The sequence below is a fragment of the Drosophila serrata genome, unplaced genomic scaffold (assembly GCF_035046125.1).
Source record: "Drosophila serrata isolate PLE 108 unplaced genomic scaffold, ASM3504612v1 contig_272, whole genome shotgun sequence".
NCBI lineage: Eukaryota > Metazoa > Arthropoda > Insecta > Diptera > Drosophilidae > Drosophila > Drosophila serrata.
The window spans coordinates 10759460-10780636 of record NW_028257170.1 but is presented as its reverse complement, the minus strand read 5'-3'; the positions used below and the strand labels follow the sequence as shown (position 1 = coordinate 10780636).

The 21177-nt window shown below is 37.1% G+C and overlaps 1 protein-coding gene across 2 annotated transcripts in view; it reads right to left on the bottom strand.

Annotated features, from left to right (window-relative positions):
- sff (BRSK family serine/threonine-protein kinase sugar-free frosting) overlaps positions 1-19919 on the bottom strand; it is a 29481-nt gene extending 9562 nt beyond the window's left edge. For both annotated transcript variants that reach the window (XM_020960113.2, XM_020960114.2), the window contains exons 1-4: positions 19200-19919; positions 3519-4040; positions 2120-2214; positions 51-277 (exon numbers count right to left, since the gene is read on the bottom strand). In XM_020960113.2, coding sequence (XP_020815772.1) covers positions 51-277; positions 2120-2214; positions 3519-3606 — 410 coding nt within the window. In that variant the 5' untranslated portion in view covers positions 3607-4040; positions 19200-19919. The remainder of the gene's footprint in view (positions 1-50; positions 278-2119; positions 2215-3518; positions 4041-19199) is intronic.
- Positions 19920-21177: the final 1258 nt, after the last annotated feature.

Sequence of the window (21177 nt, the reverse complement as noted above, 5' to 3'; positions counted from 1 at the left end):
GATTGCAGTTCGACTTTAGGAGTTTCTACAAAAAAAAACAGATTGCTTACCATATCGAGTGCGAGTGACAAAAGTCCAACGCCGAAATGATTTGCCGAAAGAACTTTCGTGCCTCCTTGGGCGTGAGCCGACCCTTCTTCACCAGATAATCGAAGAGCTCGCCGCCGGATACATGCTCCAATATCAAATACAAATACTTCTTGTTCTCGTACACGTCGCTCAGGCCAAGGACGTGCGGATGATCGATTAGTTTCATTATGGCGATTTCACGTTCAACCTTTGGAGAGAAAGTAAAGCGGAGTAGAGGAAAAACCGATTTTAATCGACTTATCGACAATGTTGTGTCGGAGCTTGATCCCTATGAACATGCACTCGGAAAAGCGATATAGAAAAAAGGATATGAATATAAAAAAGCTAAGGATTACCCTCACTTAAACATATAGTTTTAAGATAGCCCTTGACTTAAATTATATTAAATAAAAGAGGGTTTACAAGGGTATACAATTTATATTTGGTAAATATAGCAATTAAGCATTCAAAATGTCTATATTTCATATTTTAATTACAAAGGACTAGTCTTGCTTCTAATCCCTATATTGAATTGCATTTTTATAGAGAAAACTCTTGGTAAACCTTCAATTAAGGACATTTTTCCAAATCTTTTTTCTAAAAGTGCACCTCTTTACAATGCATTCAAAGTGCTTGGTGCTTGGTCGGCCATAATGGCCCATTGTTGTCCTCCAAATGGCGTCCAATTTCTCATTGCGTGTCCCGACCATGGACACCACACGCAATCATCGGCGGTCCTTTATACTCGTTTACACCCCTATTTCCACCATCCTTCACCTCATCAGGCACCTTGTGCATTCGATTGTCCTACATGTCTGAGCTTTAGTCAACCTTTCGCCGGAAAACTCTGCCCCGCCTCGTCCAAAAAAGCCAGTCAATTTTGTTTTACTTTGTCGTCGCACGCACTAATTTGTCCCATGTCCTTTCAATGTCCTACAAAAAACTGCACCACATTTTCGGAATATCTCTCTATAGTACATAGTAGAGCGGGAGTTTTCCATGGGTTTATTATTACGACGACAAAGGAGAAGAGAAGAAAAATAAATAGTTGAAGCTTTACTTTGACTTTTATTGAAACCGAATTGAATGGCGGCTAGTCCGAAATTCTATTTGGAGTAGAGACTAGTCCCAGCTTTTATAATAGATGTGGTGGTGCTGGATTATGGCAGAAAATCGATCACGGAATAAATGAATATTTACCAAAGATAATTTGTAGTTGATTTTGTAAGCGGTAGTAATTACTCTGATAAACTGTGGAAAAAGGTCAACAGAGTGGTTATGATACTTCCACGAATTTATTTATAGTGAAACTATAAATGCTATTTGCTAGATCATTATTTTAAATATTTATTTTTAAGCTTCTTCTCAGCATTAATAAAATAACTTTAAATTAATATTATGGCAGTTGAAGTTTACCTTTATTATTTTAAGAAATTTCCTTTCATTTTTAAATATATATAAGAATAAAAACAACAAATTCCTCAAATTGTACACGATTTCTAAAGTTCCCCAGCTTTTGTTTTCACATTTTTCGACCGTTCTAAAATACTTTCTAGCTGAAAATGCGTTTCGGTATCTCTGGCTTAAAGTAAAAGCCGCTTGCCTTAAATAACCCAACTCTAGGCTTCTTTAAGGCTCAAAATATCTTTGTCTTTGACTTGCCCCCCGACTTTGGCACACTTAAGTTCCCAAGTCAAGGGAAACCGCGAGCCCGAAAAATCCCCAAAAACATTCCCTTCTCTTCCGCAGTTCGACTGCACTGCTCCTGGCCTTACGTCACCCCCTTACACTACACTCCGTCACTTCGTTACACTTTCAAGGAGCAAAAGGACAATAAAACAAGGAACCACAAAACAAATTTTATTGTCACAATTTTTTATGACTCGTACGCCACAGCAGAAGACAAACGGAAAATAAGGCAAAAGACAAAAGGAACAGGGCGAAAAACAAAATCATAAAGAGAGCAAAGCAATAAAAATAAATAAACAGAGGAATAGACGAGGAACTTTCCATCGAGTCATGACCTTCGACCTCCTCGGTAACTACTTACCTTCATTAGCACCGATTCGCTGAGTTTCTCGCGATTGATTATTTTAATCGCAACCTTTTTGCCAATCACACAATGCACGCCCAACTTGACGAGTCCTGCAAAAGGATAAATGGATGATTGCAGTAATGACAATGCGGGTTTTTACAGGATACATATACATATATATTGAAGTAAGTATGATAATGATAGTGAATTCGTAGCTAAACGATTTCTTAATTAAAGTCAGAAGTTAAAGTCTACAATTAGAAAGGATAATGAGGCAAGAACCTGGCTAAATGCTAACTTTATTCGAGTAAGTATATTTCTTTTTCTATCTAACTTTGATACTGCCTGACACTTGTTTTCTTTTTGCTCTTATTTAGTATTATAGAAAATAATTAATTCCTTTTACAAATAATTTAAAAAGTTTTATTCATTCAACATATATTATTTCTTACCTAAAAAAGGCCACTAATAATACTTTTTAAGTTGCAGAAAAATCCAAACCGACAGCTTTAGTAATTACAATAAATTAAACATTCAAATTTTAAAGTACTAGCTATAAATTTATCTACAATACTCTATTTGTTAACTACTGTTTGTTTGACCTCATTTATCATTATAAAGTATGCTTAATTCCTTTTAAATACAATTTCTTTGTTCTTTCTTTGTTCTATTTGATTTGATTTGATTTTGTAGTAACCATTTATTGCCATGAACAGACCCCTAACTATATTTACCAACCAACAAAATAATCAAAACAGACAGCTTAGGTAACTACAGAAAAATGAGATTCATGTATAAAAGTACCAACTATGACTTTATCTATAGTACTTCATTTTTACAACTATAATTCTTGAACCTTCTTTCCTTTTCTGACTTATTTATCATTCTAAAATATACTTAATTCATTTTAAAAATATTTCCTAAAGAAATACTTGGTTTTATAATAACCGTTTATTACCACAAAAAGCCTCCTAACTATATTGACCAACCTACAGAAAAATCAAAACACACAGCTTAAGTAATTACCGAAAAATGAGAGATTCAAGTATAAAAGTACCAACTATTACTTTATCTATAGTACTTTATTTATACTACTATAATTCTTGACACTTGTTACCTTTTTAGCCTTATTTATCATTCTAACTTTTGCTTAATTCCTTTTAAAAATATTTTCTAAAGAAATACTTGGTTCTATAATAACTATTTCTTGCCATAAACAGAACCCTAACTATATATTTATCAACCTACAGAAAAATCAAAACAGACAGCTTAGGTAGTTACAGTAATTGTGAGATTCAAGTATTAAATCAATGTAATGCCCATATGGCATTTTCTCTAATAGATATATTGATGGTTTCGATTCGATACAGCCACTTGGGCCAAGTAAATGGGCTTTGGGTTTCCTTGCACTTACCAGTTTGACCCTTGCCGAGAGTTTTCTCCAGGCGATAGGGCCCCACAAATTGGCAATTCTCCGCCGTGACATTGTTCTCCTTCTGCATTTTGCTGGCCTTCTCCGTCTCCTTCGTCGTCCTGCGTCCTGCGTCCTCCTGCGGCACCTCCTCGATGTTAGCTGTTAGCTGTTTGCGGCTGGCAGCGTCAGCTGGCTTCTGGCCATGTACAGGACTAGCACTCCTGCCACTCCGCCGCTCGCCGTCCCCCTCGTCTCCTTTTACCAACTTTGTTGTCGCATAGCGTCAAGGCGGAGGAAGGCGGCTCTCTCGGTTCGCTCGGTTCGCTCGGTTCGCTTGTTTCGTGTGTATTGGTATTGGGTGCGAGGTCCTTTAATTACTTTTGTTCGACAAAAGTTTTATTGCGATTGTTAAGAATTCCCTTTTGCAGTTTGCAAATGATGCGGCATTTAATTAAGTTTCGCCTATAATTGTACAGCTCGTGTTGTTGCTACTTCCACATGACTTCATCACAAAATACTTTGCTGCAATAAACAGAGACACAGAGAGAGAGGCATAGTAAGGTCAATGTGATTACCAATGAATATTTATGCAATGTTCCCCTTTGGCTAAACTGAATTTTTAATTGAAATAAATGGAAACTAACCGTATTACTGGATAATGTGTGTGTGTATAAATATATGGAGAGGTATAGAGGTATAGTGTGTGTGTTAGTTAGGCCAGGTGCTCTAATTAAAGCCCCTCCAGCTGTGCTTGGGCGCTCCCGGCTGCTCTTAGCCATTTCAGCAGTGAATTTATGGCCCAGACAGCTTCCTTCGAACTGAAAAGCCATGGAAACACACAAGCACACACCTTTACAGGTGAAAATAACATCTATATATTGGGAGTGCATGTGAGTGTGTGTTTTAGTTCATTTAAATTTGTAATAATCTTTGCGCTTTCAAGTGTTTCGTTTTCAATTATTTGCCAATTAGGTTTAATTAAAGTTTAAATTCTCTGGTTTCCAGGAAGAAATTCTTGCTAATTATGACAGAGAATATAAGCTAATGAAACATGGGCAAAGTAATAATTATTTATGTTTATATTTACATTTCAAAATGGGATTTATATTCATTAAAATCATTTGAGTTTCTTTAAATTTGATTTCATGAAGATAGCTAAGCAGAGTAGCATTACAAATATTAAGTTTTGTATTTAGTTAACGATTAAGTACTAATGCTAAATACCAATTTATTTTTAAATGGTATTAAGTTTCATTGAGGCACAGAAACAAACGAACATTTATCACACAATTTATAAATATATTTATTGATATTATATATCTTATTTTTAAAATGTTTGCCAATTAATTTAAGTGCCATACCCCATATAAAATTACTATACAAACTCAATGTATACAGATTTCTAGATTAATTTATTTCGATTTTCTTAAAACGCTTGAACCTCATAAAGAATGTACAGATTCAAACTTTATTTATGAACATTTCGACGAAATATATTCATTTGTTTGCTCATAAATAATTTATTTATAATTTTCTCTCATATGTTTGTACAGTTTGCTAACAATAAAAGCAACAACGTAGTGTAATAGCTTCATAAAAAATTATAAATTCAAACTTTTTGTAAACAAATCTTGGGCTTGTTTCATTTATTTCCTTCATTAACAATTTATAAAAGCATTGTTTAATTTTGGCTTACAAACATTTATTTAAATTCAAAGTTTACCTAAAAACAACAAACTCAGTGTGAAACAATAATCCCCAAAAATTTCTAAACTTTAAAAAAAAATCTGTTTATACTTGCTCTTGTTTGCTAGCTCTCTGTGTGTCGAGTAAATTAAATCCAATTAAATCCAACCTTGTAACCATTTCTTAGCTCAAGACTGGCAGACAGAAAGCTACAAATAATCTCCACGGGAATTTTCCTTACAGCTTCGCTGGCAATTCACACTCTTCAATCTCTTGCTGGCCGTGAAGGGAGACGAAATCGTTTAAAAATTTCATTAGGACAGCACTAAAAGCATACTGCTCCTGCTGCTCCTGATGCTGATTCTGGGAACAACAATTGCTCAACGGTGCGTGTTGGCATAAAAAGCGAGCATAAAGCCTGGCCAACTACGAATGGCCAAGAGATGGGCAAGAACAAAGGCCAAACGGGGCTTCACGCCGAGAAGGTGGGCATTATATTTAGATGCTGACGCAGTCGCTGATAATTCTCCGAGATGACGTTCAAGTGCCAAGTCCCTTCGTCTGGGATGGGTGTGGATGTGACGCGAAACTGACAGGACGAAGGATGCTCACGCGCACGAATTGAAAAATAAGTGCACATCAAAATAAAACAGTGCGCAGATGTTAAATCGCCCTAAAAAAGGGGTTTCCAACATTTTAAAATGAGTTTTGGAATGATTTATGTATGTTTTTGCTATTTTTAATAGCTGAATACATAATAAAATAAAATATGGGTTTAAGTAAACCTAAAGATAATGTACTGTTTTTTAAATAGAGATATTTTGAGTTGTTTTCTTGAAGTAATTTTAATTATGAAAATCACAATATAATTATTTCTTATATTTCAGAATTTAAATTGTATTTAGAGCTTTAAACATAATTGTTATTTGTATATCATTTTTAATGTCAAACTCATTTCTTTTTGTGTACTTGCCAGGGGTAAGTGGGTGTCAGGGGTGCGGTTCTGGGTTAGCCCAAAACATTAAGGTTAAACGGGCAGCAGATGGTGGGCTTTTTTTTGTGTGTGCAGGAAGCACAGGAAGGAAGGATGCTAACAAGCCTACCGCCGCCGAGCCAAGCAAAGCCAAGCCAAGCCCTTTCCCTTCCGCCCCGAAACAATAAGAAAACTTTCACTGGGGCCAACACCATCACACCCTAACATTCTTACATTCTAACATCCTCCTGCGACCTCCAAACATCCTCCTTCCTCCTTTCTCCATCCTCACGCCACTGTTCCGCTAACCTAATTTGAAAAATGCGCTAAAAGTTGAAAACTGACATTGTTTGGCAAGTGCCAACAGGAAAAAAGAAAGCGCAGAGATAAGGCCACCAAATTGAAGCCACGAATGGCAGATACTCAGCATAACTTAAAGTTAATTTACAGTCCTGCTCCCATTTTCACGTGCAGTTCCGATTTTATCTATATATAATGGGATTTCCATTTGCAAGGCTGCATGGCGTAAAGAATAGATATAACGACATGCCAATAAAGGTGAGAAAAACACATTAATTATTAATAAAGCCCCTCATATTTGAACGAATTTATCAATAAATCTGAAAATACATACGTAAATATTCTCAAACCCCTAATGGTAATGGTTATTACTCTTAATTTTTTTCAAGAACTTGCCTTCATTTAATATTTTTTTAAATATTAAAGACTATTTGAAATAATAAAAGCATGAGTTTTTGCAAAAAAGTTATATATTTTGTGAATATAACTAAAATAAGAGCATTTTTAGCATTATTTTAAGCTATCTCTGACTTTGCCCAAAAAAGTATGCTATAATATTGCGTGCAAAACAGCTTCACTCAAAAATTCTCCTGTAAATAATGCAAAAATATGTAGAACGGCTCATCAAAGGAAACCTAATGAAATAAACCAAGTGCTTTCCTTCCATATAGGCAAACCAAAAAAATATAAAATATAAAAGGGGCGTGGCTGTCGTCTGCCATAAACAAGTCATCGGCAGGGGTAGCCTTATTTTTTCCCTTTTTGCAGCTTTCGCACTTAAGGCTGCGGCAAAATGTCTACACAGTTTTGTATATGAAAAAAGGAAGCAGCAATTTCTAGATATATATATATATATATATATATATATAGAAGTGTATATACGTATATCTGAATAAGTTTCTGGCTTGTGTGCGTGCAATAAAAATCATAAGCAAAACGTTTAGAGCATTTGGCGTTGATTTTGGCCTAGCCACGGGAAATTTATGCTTTTAGGTCGTGGCAACTAGGAGAATGTGACATTCAGGCAAAAAGGAAGTGGATGGGGATTTGGGGAGATGAAAACGGAGACGACCGCCATTGATGTAGGCCCCGAAAAAGGAACCGTGGCCGTTGTGGACGCCTTTTATGGCTCCATGACCCAATAAAATACCAGCAACAATAATTAAGCGATTTGCAAACAATGCACAGCCATATAGGGCCAATGAATAAAGCTGAGATAGATCGAAGCTGGAGATGGCTTGATTTCCCATAAATTACTTTATTGACAACATGGGGAAAATGTGAAAATAGGCTGGGAAATGTGACATTGTCGGAAACTTTAATTAATTAACAGCCAAGTTATTAACAGAGCAAATATCTTAGTCATATACCCTTATACCTTATACCAATACCCTTTAAATGTATTTTTTATAACATAACCCTTCAAATATCCTTTCTTCTAACCAATTAACAATCTATTACCCTTCAATTACGAAATGAATTAACAATCAAAGTTATTCTTGCTACCAATTAAAGCCGGCCCCACTCATAATTCATAGGACTGATGTCGAACAACAACCCCCGAAATTCCAATTAAAAAAACCTCCAGCCCCGCGACTTTTCTAGTTTTCCTCAAATTTACATCTTATTAATGTTCACTCAGCGATTTCAAAAACAATTAACAAGCCAAGGCTCAAACGCAGCTGTCAGCTGCCGCCCATGGGCTCCATGTTCATTAGCCTTCTCGCACAATTAACCCCGAGGGGCAAGGAGAGCCCGGAAAATACGTACTCAAATGTGTTATCTAACCGAGAAGAGCTGAGGGGAAAAAAATGAGCAAAAGTGACTTTGATTTCTCGGGCACACATTTGCATATACATCTGGCTGAAGCCAAAGCAGACTCTGAAGCCTCGAGGGCTAAATTGCCTTTGCAGCAGCGACGTGGAAGGACCCCAAAGTTTAACCAAGTTTTTTTGTGCGGGATGAGGTAGTGAGGCCAATCTAAGAGCCAGAAAAACTCAATTTCAAAAACGACAGTCAATAAACGCACCCAACTCACACGCACACACAGCATACTACTGAGCTCTGAGCCGAGTATGTTATGGCAGCGGCAACGTGGCGTATGAGTGTTACGCCTGGCCCTCAACCTCAGCCTGGCGTTCTTAAAGTGCAATCAATAAAATGCTTTTGAGTTGTGAAAATTGTGCGTAAGTGGCTTTTCATCAGGGCCTCCATACTGAGTTGAGGAAATTCAGAAACAGAAACAGCAACAGAAACCAAAAAGGGAACAGCAAAAGGGCGTTGCTGTCGAGAGAAGAAGAACGACCGTTTCCGGCACAGTGGAAATTGGAAAAAGGGGTGAAAATTGAGTAAAAGCATGGCAAATATTGGAAATTAAAAAAAAGCATCTTTAAAAGTACACAAAGGGTTTAAGATTTAAGGACTTGAGTAATTTATTTAAAGCCTTCTTATGATATAAAGTATTTTTATGGTATAAATATGCCAATTAAAGCGTATATTCCTATACTAAAAGCATGATAATTACTTAATTCAATTAAATATGTAATTTATGCTTATATATTAACAATCTTCTTTAACCACTGTGCTACTTTCGGGGCCCCAACGATTGCTGTTCAACTCAATTCTCCTCGTCGAACGTCTGTTATTGCCTCAGTTCCTGTTTTTGATGTTGTGCCGACACCATGTTTAATCTGAATCAGACTCGGATGGCTGTGGCAGCGGCAGGATATGGGGAAACAGGACTGCAACAGCTGGAGCTTCACATTCATCAACTAATTGCAATTATGTGGAAAATTTAAATCAATATTTAACTAACATACCCCCCATTTCCAGCACTTGTCATTTGTCATTTAACATTGATTTCAGTTCTCACTTGTGTTGTGTCAGCATCAGCAAAAGTACATTTATTTTTTGTTGTTTGCTGATTGCTTCTGAAGTGAACATTTCAAATATTTGAATGTCATGTAGATTGGACGATTGAACAATATTAAAATAAATGGAAAATAAACGGAAAACAATGGTGGATTATAAAGTGACTAAAGTCTATGAAGGATTGTTGAGTTTAGAATTTTTTTGCAAATTTAATAACAAGAACCAAGGAAATATACTAAGAAAAGTTAAAGTAAGTATCATTGACTTTCCTTAATACATAATAAAGTATTCCACTCCAATAAATGTATTTCAAGAACTAAACAAACTAGCCCTTTGCCAACTAGTAGTTTCCCTGAGTATCTCAATTAATCATTTATAGGGAAAATCAATCAGCATATTCAATGAATTCGTCACTTTGTCAGAATAGCCACCACAAGTTGATAAATACTTTTCCCTCGCCGAAAAACAATGCCAAGAAAACAAACAAAACTTTCCAAAACTGTCAACACATTAAATTGTCGAGCAAGGCCAACAACTGCTTGGCCAGGACAAACAAAAGGCAAAGCCAATAAACCCACGGACCAAGTCCGCATCCTGTGCCAGCAGGATATGCCGACTTTAAGCTTCCAGCTTCGAGGGGGATTGAAATGAGGGGAAATGGTAAATGGGAGCTCGGCAAGATGAAGCCTCGCCTCGCTTTTCATTATTAAATAATGGCCAGCACGGTGTGGGCCTTGTTAAGCAGCTTACTTGCAAATCGGGGCTAATAAACCGCTTAGATCAACACGCAAAATGCAAAAGCAGCAAAGTAGAAAAAAAAACCTTTAACCTGCTCCCTGGCCCAACGCAGGACCATCCTCACCCGCAGCAAAAATTCGATTAAAACCAACCAAAAAACTAGCACAGCTGCCGCAAGGAGGATCCCCCACCAGGACCTGGACACCGCACCACCGCACAAATTAACTGGATTCGATAGGGCCAAAAAGCCAGAAGCATCCACAGCAGCAGCTGCTCCTATTCACAGCAACAGGATCAGGCACTACAAGTACAAACAGGACGAAAAATATCTGACTAAATTTACACAAATTATATAAATAAGCTACAAAAAATTAAATACATTATAAATATACTATTCTTACTATTTAGAAAATCAGGGAAATCTTAGGAGCACAACCTCACAAAATTCTCTATTGCTTTATTTCCTAGTCTTTAATATTTTCTTAAACTTATTTACAAAACCTTCTATTCCATATTAGAGTCCACGCTTTTCCTATAAATTTACTGATAATTTTATTAAGTTAAGAATTTCTCCAAGTGAAACTCTAACTATGAACTCATGTTCGTTGGCATTTTGCTCTCATCCTTTTTTTTGCGAAACCAGCATCAAATCAAGTTTGTGTTTGCCTACCGAGTGTGTCCTGTCCTGTTCTGTCCTGCTGATGCCTCCTCTCGTCCCCGAAAAATTTGCAAGAGGAAAACACTTGGCAGTTTATTTGCACAGCCTTTGCCGCTGCCATTTTGGCAGGACGATTTCGATTACCAAACACACAGAACTGACTAACCTGGCCGGAAGCTAAAAAGATGAAATGATTAAGGTCGCAATTAGATGGCTAACATCCGCACTGAACTCTAACCTGGCCGTTTTTGGCTCGCCGAGCCGGGGAAAAAAAATTCAATTATTTCTCACGACAAAAAAAAAGAGTGAAAATGCAAACACGGAAAATAGTAAAGGGGGGGAGGAAAAAAAACTGAAAATTGGCAACGGGATAAAAGAGAATAGCGAATGGAAAAGGCAGAAACTATGCGAAAACTCAATTAAAAACGGGCCTGCACCGTAGATTGTTCAATTCAATCAGACAAGGAAAAGCATTGCCAAGAGAATGTAATTACACGGAGTTCAAATAAAAGTATAACCAACAATATTTGGCTTAAAGGATGAGGAAAATGTACATGCAAAAGATGGATATTTAATATAACCTTCTTTTTAAATAAATTCAATAGAAATTCAAGCTAAGTAAATGAAAGCATTTTAATCGAATGCATTTTTATAATTTATTTCAGAAAATGATTTTAAGTTTCTGTGTTCGTTACTGAAAATGTAAAGTCCTGATACACAAAATTATATTGTTTAAAGCTTCAACAACATGAATTTATATTATTAAAGAAAAATTCCATTACCTATACAGCCGTTTATTTACGAAAAGCTCAAGCAAATAAATACACATATTTATTTATTTATTTCTTGCTGAAGATGAATAAACACCCCAAAGGGAATGGAACCGTCTGAATTCCCTACTCATGATTTCCGTATTACCGAATAAATCATGAATCATCAGGGTTTCATTAAAGACATTTGCTTTTATATTGATTGAAGACCCACAAAAGTAGTGTTGAGCTTGAGAAATGCCGCCCCCGAAGCTTCCTCCCTTATGCCAGTCACATTTTAAGGAAAATCGTCCTCCCCCGCAGAAAGTGTTTTTCCGTACAAAATATGGAAATCAAGTTTAGTTGTACAAATAATCCGCAGCAGGACAAACAAACAAAAAAAGAGCAGCAAAACGAAATCCAAACAACAGCCAAAAGAAAAAACAAGGCCAGCAAAAGCCGGGCATTTTTCAATTTTACGCGTAACGCAGTAACGGGTCTCCCCTCACGTATACTTATGTATATATAGTGTGCACAGCACCATCACCTTGCCCGTGGGGCAAACAATCCCGAGTCCTCAATCCGGGGAACAAGATCTCAGGACATGAGCACGGACTTGGCAAAGCCCGCATTTGTTTGCCAAAGCCACGGGTTCTCGCCAGCCATCACCTCCAGTCCCACCTCCAGCCCCAGCTCCAGTCCCATCTCCAGCTCTGGCTCTGGCTCCACCTCCGGCTGCCATCTGCTGCTCCTCTGCAGTCCGCTTAGAATTCAATTAAGGAGTGGGACACGCGGAGGGAGGGGTTTGAGTAAGAAGAGCACTGAGAAAATGGTTCCAAATTATCCTTGAAGAACTTTTATGTGAATTATAGTGTTCTTGGATAATACATTTATATTAGGTGATCAAAATATCATTAGAGTTGTTAAAATCTTTTAATTATATGTCTAGAAGTATGATATCATAATTTTTATAAGATGCAGTAGCATTACCTAGGACACTTTTTTGAGAACTTGTAAAAAGCAAAGTGCTTTCTTGAGCACGTCCTTAAATTTATATTTATGCAAAGCTCTTGGTATGATCTACTTTGAATAATTATTTTAATTGACTTTACCAAGTAAATAAATAATTTATTATTATTTATTATACAGACAAAAGTGTGTCCAAGTTAATTTAAACTAATTTTAGTGTAGAAAACCCCAACAATTCTAGTTTGAAAATAACTAAACTCTTAGAAGAGAACATTATTTAACTGAAACTGTTTCTAGATTACACTTTTATTTATGTATCTAAGTAATTGCCAGTTAATTACAATCCCCAAATCAATATAAGAAAATATATATTTCCTAAACAAATTTCTCTTAGTGACTTTCCGGTGCACACTTCCTCAAAGGACGCGAATGATTGCTCTCGTCGCGTATATTTCGTGGTTTCCAAACCGCACTTAATCCAATTTTCATTTACTCTGTTATGCATGCGTGTTGGCCATGCCACGAGGATGCTGGCCTGGCCAATTTGCGATTGCCACTTGGTATTTTGTTGCCTTGGCACCATTTGGCCATACCTGGCCAGGACGACGATCGTGTTAACGCCTTTCGCCGCAGCTCCTTTGACGATTCAATTCGACGGCACTTTGTGCTGTATACTGTGTGTCCTTTAATGCAATTTCTTTGCCGGATTGACGTGGTCCACGTCCAGGGGAATTGCACTCCAGATGCGGCTTAATTGGCAACCGACAGTCGACAAAACTTTTCAATTAGAATTAATGATGTTAGGGCCACCGGATTGCCGTGGGGCTGGAATTAATTCCGCAGGAAACTGGGAAACTAGCACTTGCCATTGCGGTGGGCGAAATTATTTCTGCCAATTACAACAGCAATTTTTGCACCCCAAAAAAAAGGGGGTAGAACCCGAGGGCTCTCCGGCTGACAGACAACTGAAATATGCAAATGAAATTTATGACTCGACATTCCTCGGGCCACAAACTGCACAAACTGTGAAATACGTTTCTCGTGTTGCATACTTTTGGGCGGACGAGAAAACGAAATAAAAACTCGGAAACTACAGGGAGACATGGAAACAAGGAAACCAGACCCGGCCTTTAATGACAGGCTTAAACCTTAAACTACAAATACAAATGAACAGGCTTTACGTATCTTTTGCTGTCAAGGATTTTGCATTTTGATGTTGGATTTTCTGTCACATTTGTGTTACGTTTATTCGCTTTGTTTTTGTCTTTCCTTTTTTTTGGCAACCTGAGCCATCGCATTAGGGCTAAGCAGACGGCTCGAACCCGAGCTGATGGAGTCTCTGATGTAAGCCGAGCTCTGTATAATTGATGACTTTGGGGTGAAGCTGCAGAAGGAGGTCAAGGCACAGGTGGTGTGGCTGCAGGGACAGAGCCAAGGGCAATTTTAGACGTTTTGCAGTTAAATGTAAATTTAAGCGGTTTAGCCGTAATCCTTTATCCTTTTACAGTCATATCTCGAACATTAACAATAAAACTAAGTATGGGGAGGTGTTGGAGAAATCTTAGGGGCCTTTAAACACCAATTATCACTGAATTCAGTTTCTTATAGGTCTCTTTACATACTTTTAAAAACGCTTTTAAGAGTTTTAGAACCAATCTAGATAGATAGAAATAGTATTAATCAAAGATATAATTACTTTCCTGTATCTTTTATATTCTATATTTTTTTGGCGAAAAGCGTGTCCTTGACTTGGCAATCAAACCGAAAAAAAATCCCCAATTTCGCACATAATCATTTTTTCTCGCACGAATGCCAGAAGATAATTCCCCTTGGTCAATGCCGGAGCTTGGCAGGGGAAAAAATCGATTTCGATGGCACTGGGAATGGGTAAAAAAGGAGCTCCGCTCCTCCTGGCTCCGACGCTCGTGCTGGCTTATATCGGCATTCCCGGGACCCATAATATTTGCCTAAACAAATGCCTGAAACCCTCTGGCCCAAATCCCTCCGCCCTTCGCCGGATCCTGGCTAAACCTATGACAATAACAACAACAGCAAACATGGCCAGGCGCAAGGACAATGGCAAAGGCATTCCACATGCAAAACTGTATGCGGTCGCTGGCATAAACAAAATTTCAACTTTAAAACAGAACGGGAACAGAAATTGCAAGCTGGCGCAACGAGAAACCAATTCGATTTTGCCATATGCAATGTAAATCGCCCAAGGATATCCCCACAGGCGACGGAGAAGGGTCGGGGCCGCTGCCAAAGGATATGCGGCACATGTTCGCAGCCCAGGACTTGAAAGAGCAAAAAATAAGAAACTGTGGAAGAGGCGGAAAAAAGAAACGCTTGCATATGCTTTAATCAAAGGCAATGATGACGTACGGGAATGTGGTTCATTCTTAAAAACGTAGCCAGGATTCCGGAGAGCGGCGGCAGTGCCGGCAGCGGCGGAGGCGGGTGCTGGGGTTGCGGTTCCGAAAGAGAGCAGGCTCTTCCTCCAGAAACGGAACTGTTGACAAAGCCATGCGGGTGGCTGGTTGCTCTTCAGCCAGGATTGCGAATGGACATTTGTGATTGTCCGCTGGCAAGGACGGCGCAGGCGCAGGGGTTAAGCGTGGAGCGTGGAGAGTGGAGAGCGGAGAACGGAGAGTGCTCTCTCATGCTCTCTTGCTCTGCGGCTTACACGCCCCACTGGGTGGTTGTTGTTTTCTCGGCAGGGTTGCTTTTCGCATTCCGTTTGCCATGTGCCCCACTGTAAGTCAGCTGTGCACTGAGCGAAATTAGGGGTGTGAAAACTCAGGTTGTTTTCATTCTCGAAATATACATGAATCATATGCCTGAGGTTATATTTTAATAAGGGTAATAATTGAAAATGAAGCCTAACTTAGAACTATATTTTAACATTTCCTTATTTATTTATTCATACATATTTTTTGTAGTCTTAAAATATTGAATATTAACTTATGCTACAGAGCAATAAAGGGGTTTACGGAATTTATCTTCTATGAATTAATTCATAAGGATAATATGGAAAATAAATATTCTTTTAGGTCTTCAAAAATGTTATTTTAAGCCAGAAGAAATAGGTTGTGTTTTGAATATAAATTAATTTATTTTATATTCAATTTATTAAAAAAAAACAACAATTTGTTACTCAAATTAATTTAAAGGATAATAAAATACAAATATAACACACTTTTAAGCAATAGACATACAAGTGATTTAAAACCAGCAGAAAGCAGTTCTGTGTTTAATTTTTTTTTTAAATCACTTGTTATATTCAATAACTTAAATTAAAATTAATTAAAGTTCTAATATTTAAGTAAATTTAAAGGCTTTCCTTACTCTGCAAATAATAATATTTTTGTATTTTAATCGGGTTCGAAAATTGGTTTTAAAAATCGTTTGTTTTCTAGGCCAGGTTTAAAAAAGATATTGGATATATAATCCTCATTTGAATACAGAAGACTGAACTGTAAATTGCTATAAAAATGTTTAATCTCTGATATTTAAATATTTTTTTTATAAGTTCTTAATATTTTATTCCATTTTTCGCAGTGCATTCTCCCCTTTAACCCCCCGTAAATGCCCATCAACCCCCACGTTTCTTGGTTGCCGCTTATAGCTTTTTAATTACAAATAGAAATGGTTAGCATTTTTGTTTACGTTTATTAAACTAATTGGATGAGACAATGTTGCTGCATGGCTGACAAGCCGGTCACCTGACCGCCCTTTCGTAGGGAACTTTCGGGCTGCAGGAATATGAGGCTTAAAGCTAGGGGGCGACTCACGACATTGTCTACAGCGGTAATCCCCCGGGTCATTAAGGCGTCTACGTGTCTGCAGCAGAAGCAGAAGGAGCAGGAGCAGCAGGAGCATCAGCAGCAGCGCAGGATGCTTCTAGCCAGGACACTGTCGCCTGCCGATTGCCGCATGTTTTATTCAGTTTGGCGGCATCCTCCTCAACGCCGCCATCAGGTTGTAAATATTGAACAACAGCAACAACCAGCATGAGCCCTGAATACAGAAACACGCCGGAAGCTGAAATGGTGCTCATATTTTAAGATGTTGCATTTTTGATCTGACGCGACAGTTTTTGCCATTGCCCAAGACGGAGGACACCTTAATTGTTTGCTTGCAAAAAAGGATAAAAGCGCAAAGGGGAGCGAGACTGCTGGGACATGTCATTGGATTTGAAATAGAAATAGAAAAGAAGATGGACATAAAGATGGGAATACAGAGATGGGAATGGAGATAGAAATTGAGTTAGGAAAATAAATGGAAATAAGTTCCAAGTGGGGATATACATAGATGAAAAACTAGACGCAGACAGATGAAAGCCACTTCGGCTTAACTGAGCTAAACATTTTGGCATTTTTATTGATAAGCCAACTTGATAGCCTCGAAGAGAGCTGCAGGATATGAAAAACTTGCATGGTTCTGCGTTTGATTGATAGAAAGTTCAGCATTACGTATCCTTGCCAAAAAGTTTCCAAGTTTCATAAGGAAATGTAAATAATATTTTGCACAAATGCGGCTTTTGGAATTTACATATCAATTTGTATTCGAATTTTTTACCAATTATAATTGGCTAAAGTTTTCAGTTAGTAATTGTTAATATATATTTATTGCTTTCCTTAGGTTAAATAATATGGAACTAGCCTTGTTTAACTTTTTAGTTTTATGGTTCTTAAAACCTAAAGCCTGAGTTCCTTTCCTTTTCATGAATGAATGAAAGATTTAATCTGAAAAACTAACTTAGTTTTATACTGTTCTTAAAGTCTGCTAGGTGACGCATTTAAAAAATCCAAGCCGCATTCCTTCCTTGTCCTAAAACACTATGACCTGCTGCTTTTTATCGACTTTTTTCATGTTGCATGGATTTATTTCCTTATATTTTTTCTTTAGCCCGCCTGAGAGTAGTTCATTAGGACAGTGCAATGTTGACAACAACAACATTTTGAGGGTTGAACGGGGCTATAAATACGAAACTATAATGCTCCCATAAGAAACTAAGCTGACAAAAACAGACAACAAGACAGGGGATCACGACTTGGGGTTGAAAATTGACGGGAGAAATATATATATATATTTTGTGAACTCACGTTTATAACCATTTTTCGATGGGTTCGCGATGACGTCATTGCTCCAGAAATATGATTGCAATTTATTGAGTATATACATACATATATATATTTATGTACTTGGTACCCAGAAAGTGACATCAATCAATTTTGATTATTTGCCATCTTCTCAACTCCGCAATCCGTCGCCCTGTTTGTATATCAATATTGTGCGAAAGGACGATTTGATAACGAAGACGTTTAGCCATTTGCAGGGCCAACTTCAGACCCTCAAGTGTCTCCTCTTCATTTCCCCACCGAACTCATCCCGTCCCGTTCCGTCCCCACCCGTACCATCCTTGATTAATGCCCTCACTGTCAGGGCAAACACCTCAAGTGCCCATTGAGGACCCACCTCCTCCAGGGCGTCCTTTTCTTGCTCCTTCCACCTTTCCTCAAAGCTCGAAGCAGGTGAGCACTCGTAAAACTCAAAAGCCACATCCGCCCGCCATATTAAATTTTACAATCCAACTTCGTTTTCATACAAAAACACAAAAACTGTCTATAAATACTGTTAAATGAGTGAGGTGATGGCTCTTGAATAAAAGTACACCGAGGTAAAATATAGATTCTTAATGAACAAATTTTGAGTGTGATTAAAATTTCAATTAAATTGAGTCAATGTAAAAAGTATCTAATAATTGTTACATTAAATACTTGTAATTCTTTTTTAAAATATAATACAATTATTGTACAGTTTTAAACACAAACTTATTTGACTTTAAATCCAAAACATTCAAAGTTTAGGACTTAACTTAAAATCTATAGTATTAAACCAATATTTCTCATTTGAACTATAATTCAAAAATGTTTTTTATACTTTAGAATATCCTATCCAAATAAAGGATTGTATTCTTCATGACTATACTTGACTAGAAATCACATAAGAGTCTTTCCCATAATTATAAATACTAAATAACTTCGTTCAGCACTTCTGTGCACTGAAAGGAAATCTTTACTTTAAATCCTTCATAATTTTTGGGAAACCCTTTTTCCAGGTGTATGTGTGTGTGCTTGTTTGTGACCGTACGTAGTTGTGGCTGTTTGTGGTTTCCCCCAGAAATAATTGTGGGCGTGTGTGTGAGGACGCACGGATGGATGGTTCGATGTTGTTTCCCAGTTGTTTTTTGGTTGAAAATCGATATGAACAACAACAAAAATCCATAAAAAAAACAAAACAGAATCAAACGGGTAAAAATTTGAAATATGAAAAGCAATTTCTACACATGCGAAAAAGAAAAATTGCATACTAAACGAAGGAAGATATAAATATTTCGAATAGTTTAATATGCAAGGATACGGAATTAAAAAAGTATTGCCACAAAAATCGCAGGTGATTCAAAATCAGTTTTAAGGGTGCCCCTAAGTATGCAATGAAATAATGTAGGACATAAACTAACTGTATTTGAAAAGGATTCCGATTCCATGTATTTGGATAATTTCATTTGGTTTCGAATCATTATTATGGTAAAGCTCGGATTTTCCAATTCAACAAAAGGTTGTCTATTGCTATGTATAAAAATCAATAATAAAAATAACAAAAACAAAAGATGGCCAACAGGACTAAGGACTGCAAATAGCAGAGATGTGAAATATATGGGCTCTACATACCGACTATTTCCGCTTGGGTGTAAAATTTCAGGGGCTTTCTTGCCTCATACAAATCACTTCCGGGATGAAGCGTTCACGTTGTTGCACCCACAGTGCACACATACAGACGTATCCGTACACACACAAACACACTTACACACACTGACAGCTGGCAGCCACGAGACACCAACACACTTGCCCGCCTACACCTACACCTACACACACACACACTCACACTGAGGCGCGAGCGGAAGGGGAGCTGCAACCTTTGCCTTTGTAGTTGCCCAAAAAAACGAACTTTTCGCTTATCTCCGGGCGCCGCTCCTTAATTATATAATTTTGTTTCACTTAATACTTAATGCACTTTACGATTTTACGCAATTGGCGCACATTTGTAGCATAATTTGCATAAACATTTTACTGATTTTTCCCATCGCACACTCTCACACACGTACACACGCGAGCGGGCAGTGACGTACGCACACACAGGGAGAGAGTCGGACTCTTTTTTTGCTTATTATCGCGCTGCCGATTACAGTGGGTAATGTTATTTTAACTAAAATAGTGCTTGTCCGTTCTTTTTTGGCCACGGCCTGTCTACTAACTGAAACCAAAAGCTCTTAGTGAGAGGCAATTCAGCCAACTTGGCTATTTCCGCGTCAAATTTCGGTTATTTTTTTCTCAATGGAAACAACCACTGAGCGTCGAAGCTCGTGGAAAGCAAAAGCCGCGCTCTGTATAACTGTATAAAGCGTGCTGAAAGGGAGAGCACAGATTGGCCAAAGAGAGAGAGAGTGCCTGAGAGAGTCCTTCCTGTCAATGAAAGCCTCGGTGGTAGTTTAAGGGCAACAGGGTGTTTCCGTTTGCCCAATGCACCCTGTGATGCAGAGATTTTATGATCCTTGAATCCTTCACCAGATGTTTTAATACTTAAAATGGGGTAAAAGCTTAAATTAAGGAAAATATTTTAATTACCTTCCATAAAACATTAAATTTAATATCATAGAATCTTCAAACTCGCGATTTTTCCACATATTAAAAACTAATTTTGAAGGTAAAGAATTTACGATTTTTTAAGTTATTGTTATCGAATTGATTTTGTAATCTTTTTAACCTACAACACCTTAAAAGAACCTTTGTTTCTGCAATTTTAGGTTAAAATATATCTAATATCAGAATTATGGGAGATTTTATGAGGTATTATTTAAATTCACCAAACACAAACCTTTGAAAAACTTTATTTTGTTGGCCTGTGTAATACAAAGTTCATTATGATCATTACACTACGTCACTACAGAATTCATTACACTATCATTATCAAACACCAATTATTATATTTGAACCTTTTACTTAAACTCTTTATATAGAAAATTATACAAATAAGTTTATACACTAATTAGTCCTTGTTTTTTGGTACAGTGAATAGTCAAGCAGTGTAAAGCAGTCCAGAAACCGTTCGCCCTAAGGTAAAGCAGTTTACTAATCGTTATCGGTTTCTCAAATTGTACTTATCCAAGACACGACTCTTGAGGTAAATAAAGTTTGTGGTGAATGAAAATTCAAAAATAAATTTTTATTATAAAAATAAACAATAAATTAAATTAGATAAAATATATGAATGTCATAAATAAATATAAATTTGTGGAATAAATGTCTTTTACAATAGAATGACAAAATAGCTAATCAAAAATGCTAAATAATAGGATTTCGAGAGTTTTTTTTAACAAAAGAAAGCAAAAATAAATAATAAAAACAAAATAAAATATGAATATTTAATTTAATATGAAACAAGAATATGTACAACAAAAAAGATATATGAAAAATGTGTATATAGTATATATCCACAAATTTATCCCATATACATGTGCAAAAACGTCAAACAAAAGATCATGCTCATCAAGGCGTTCTTTCAGCTGAGTGACTCGTGCTCGAAAACGACAGATTTACGCATCCAAAACTAATCCCCCCAAAAGTAAAGAATAGAAAGCAAATATATAGA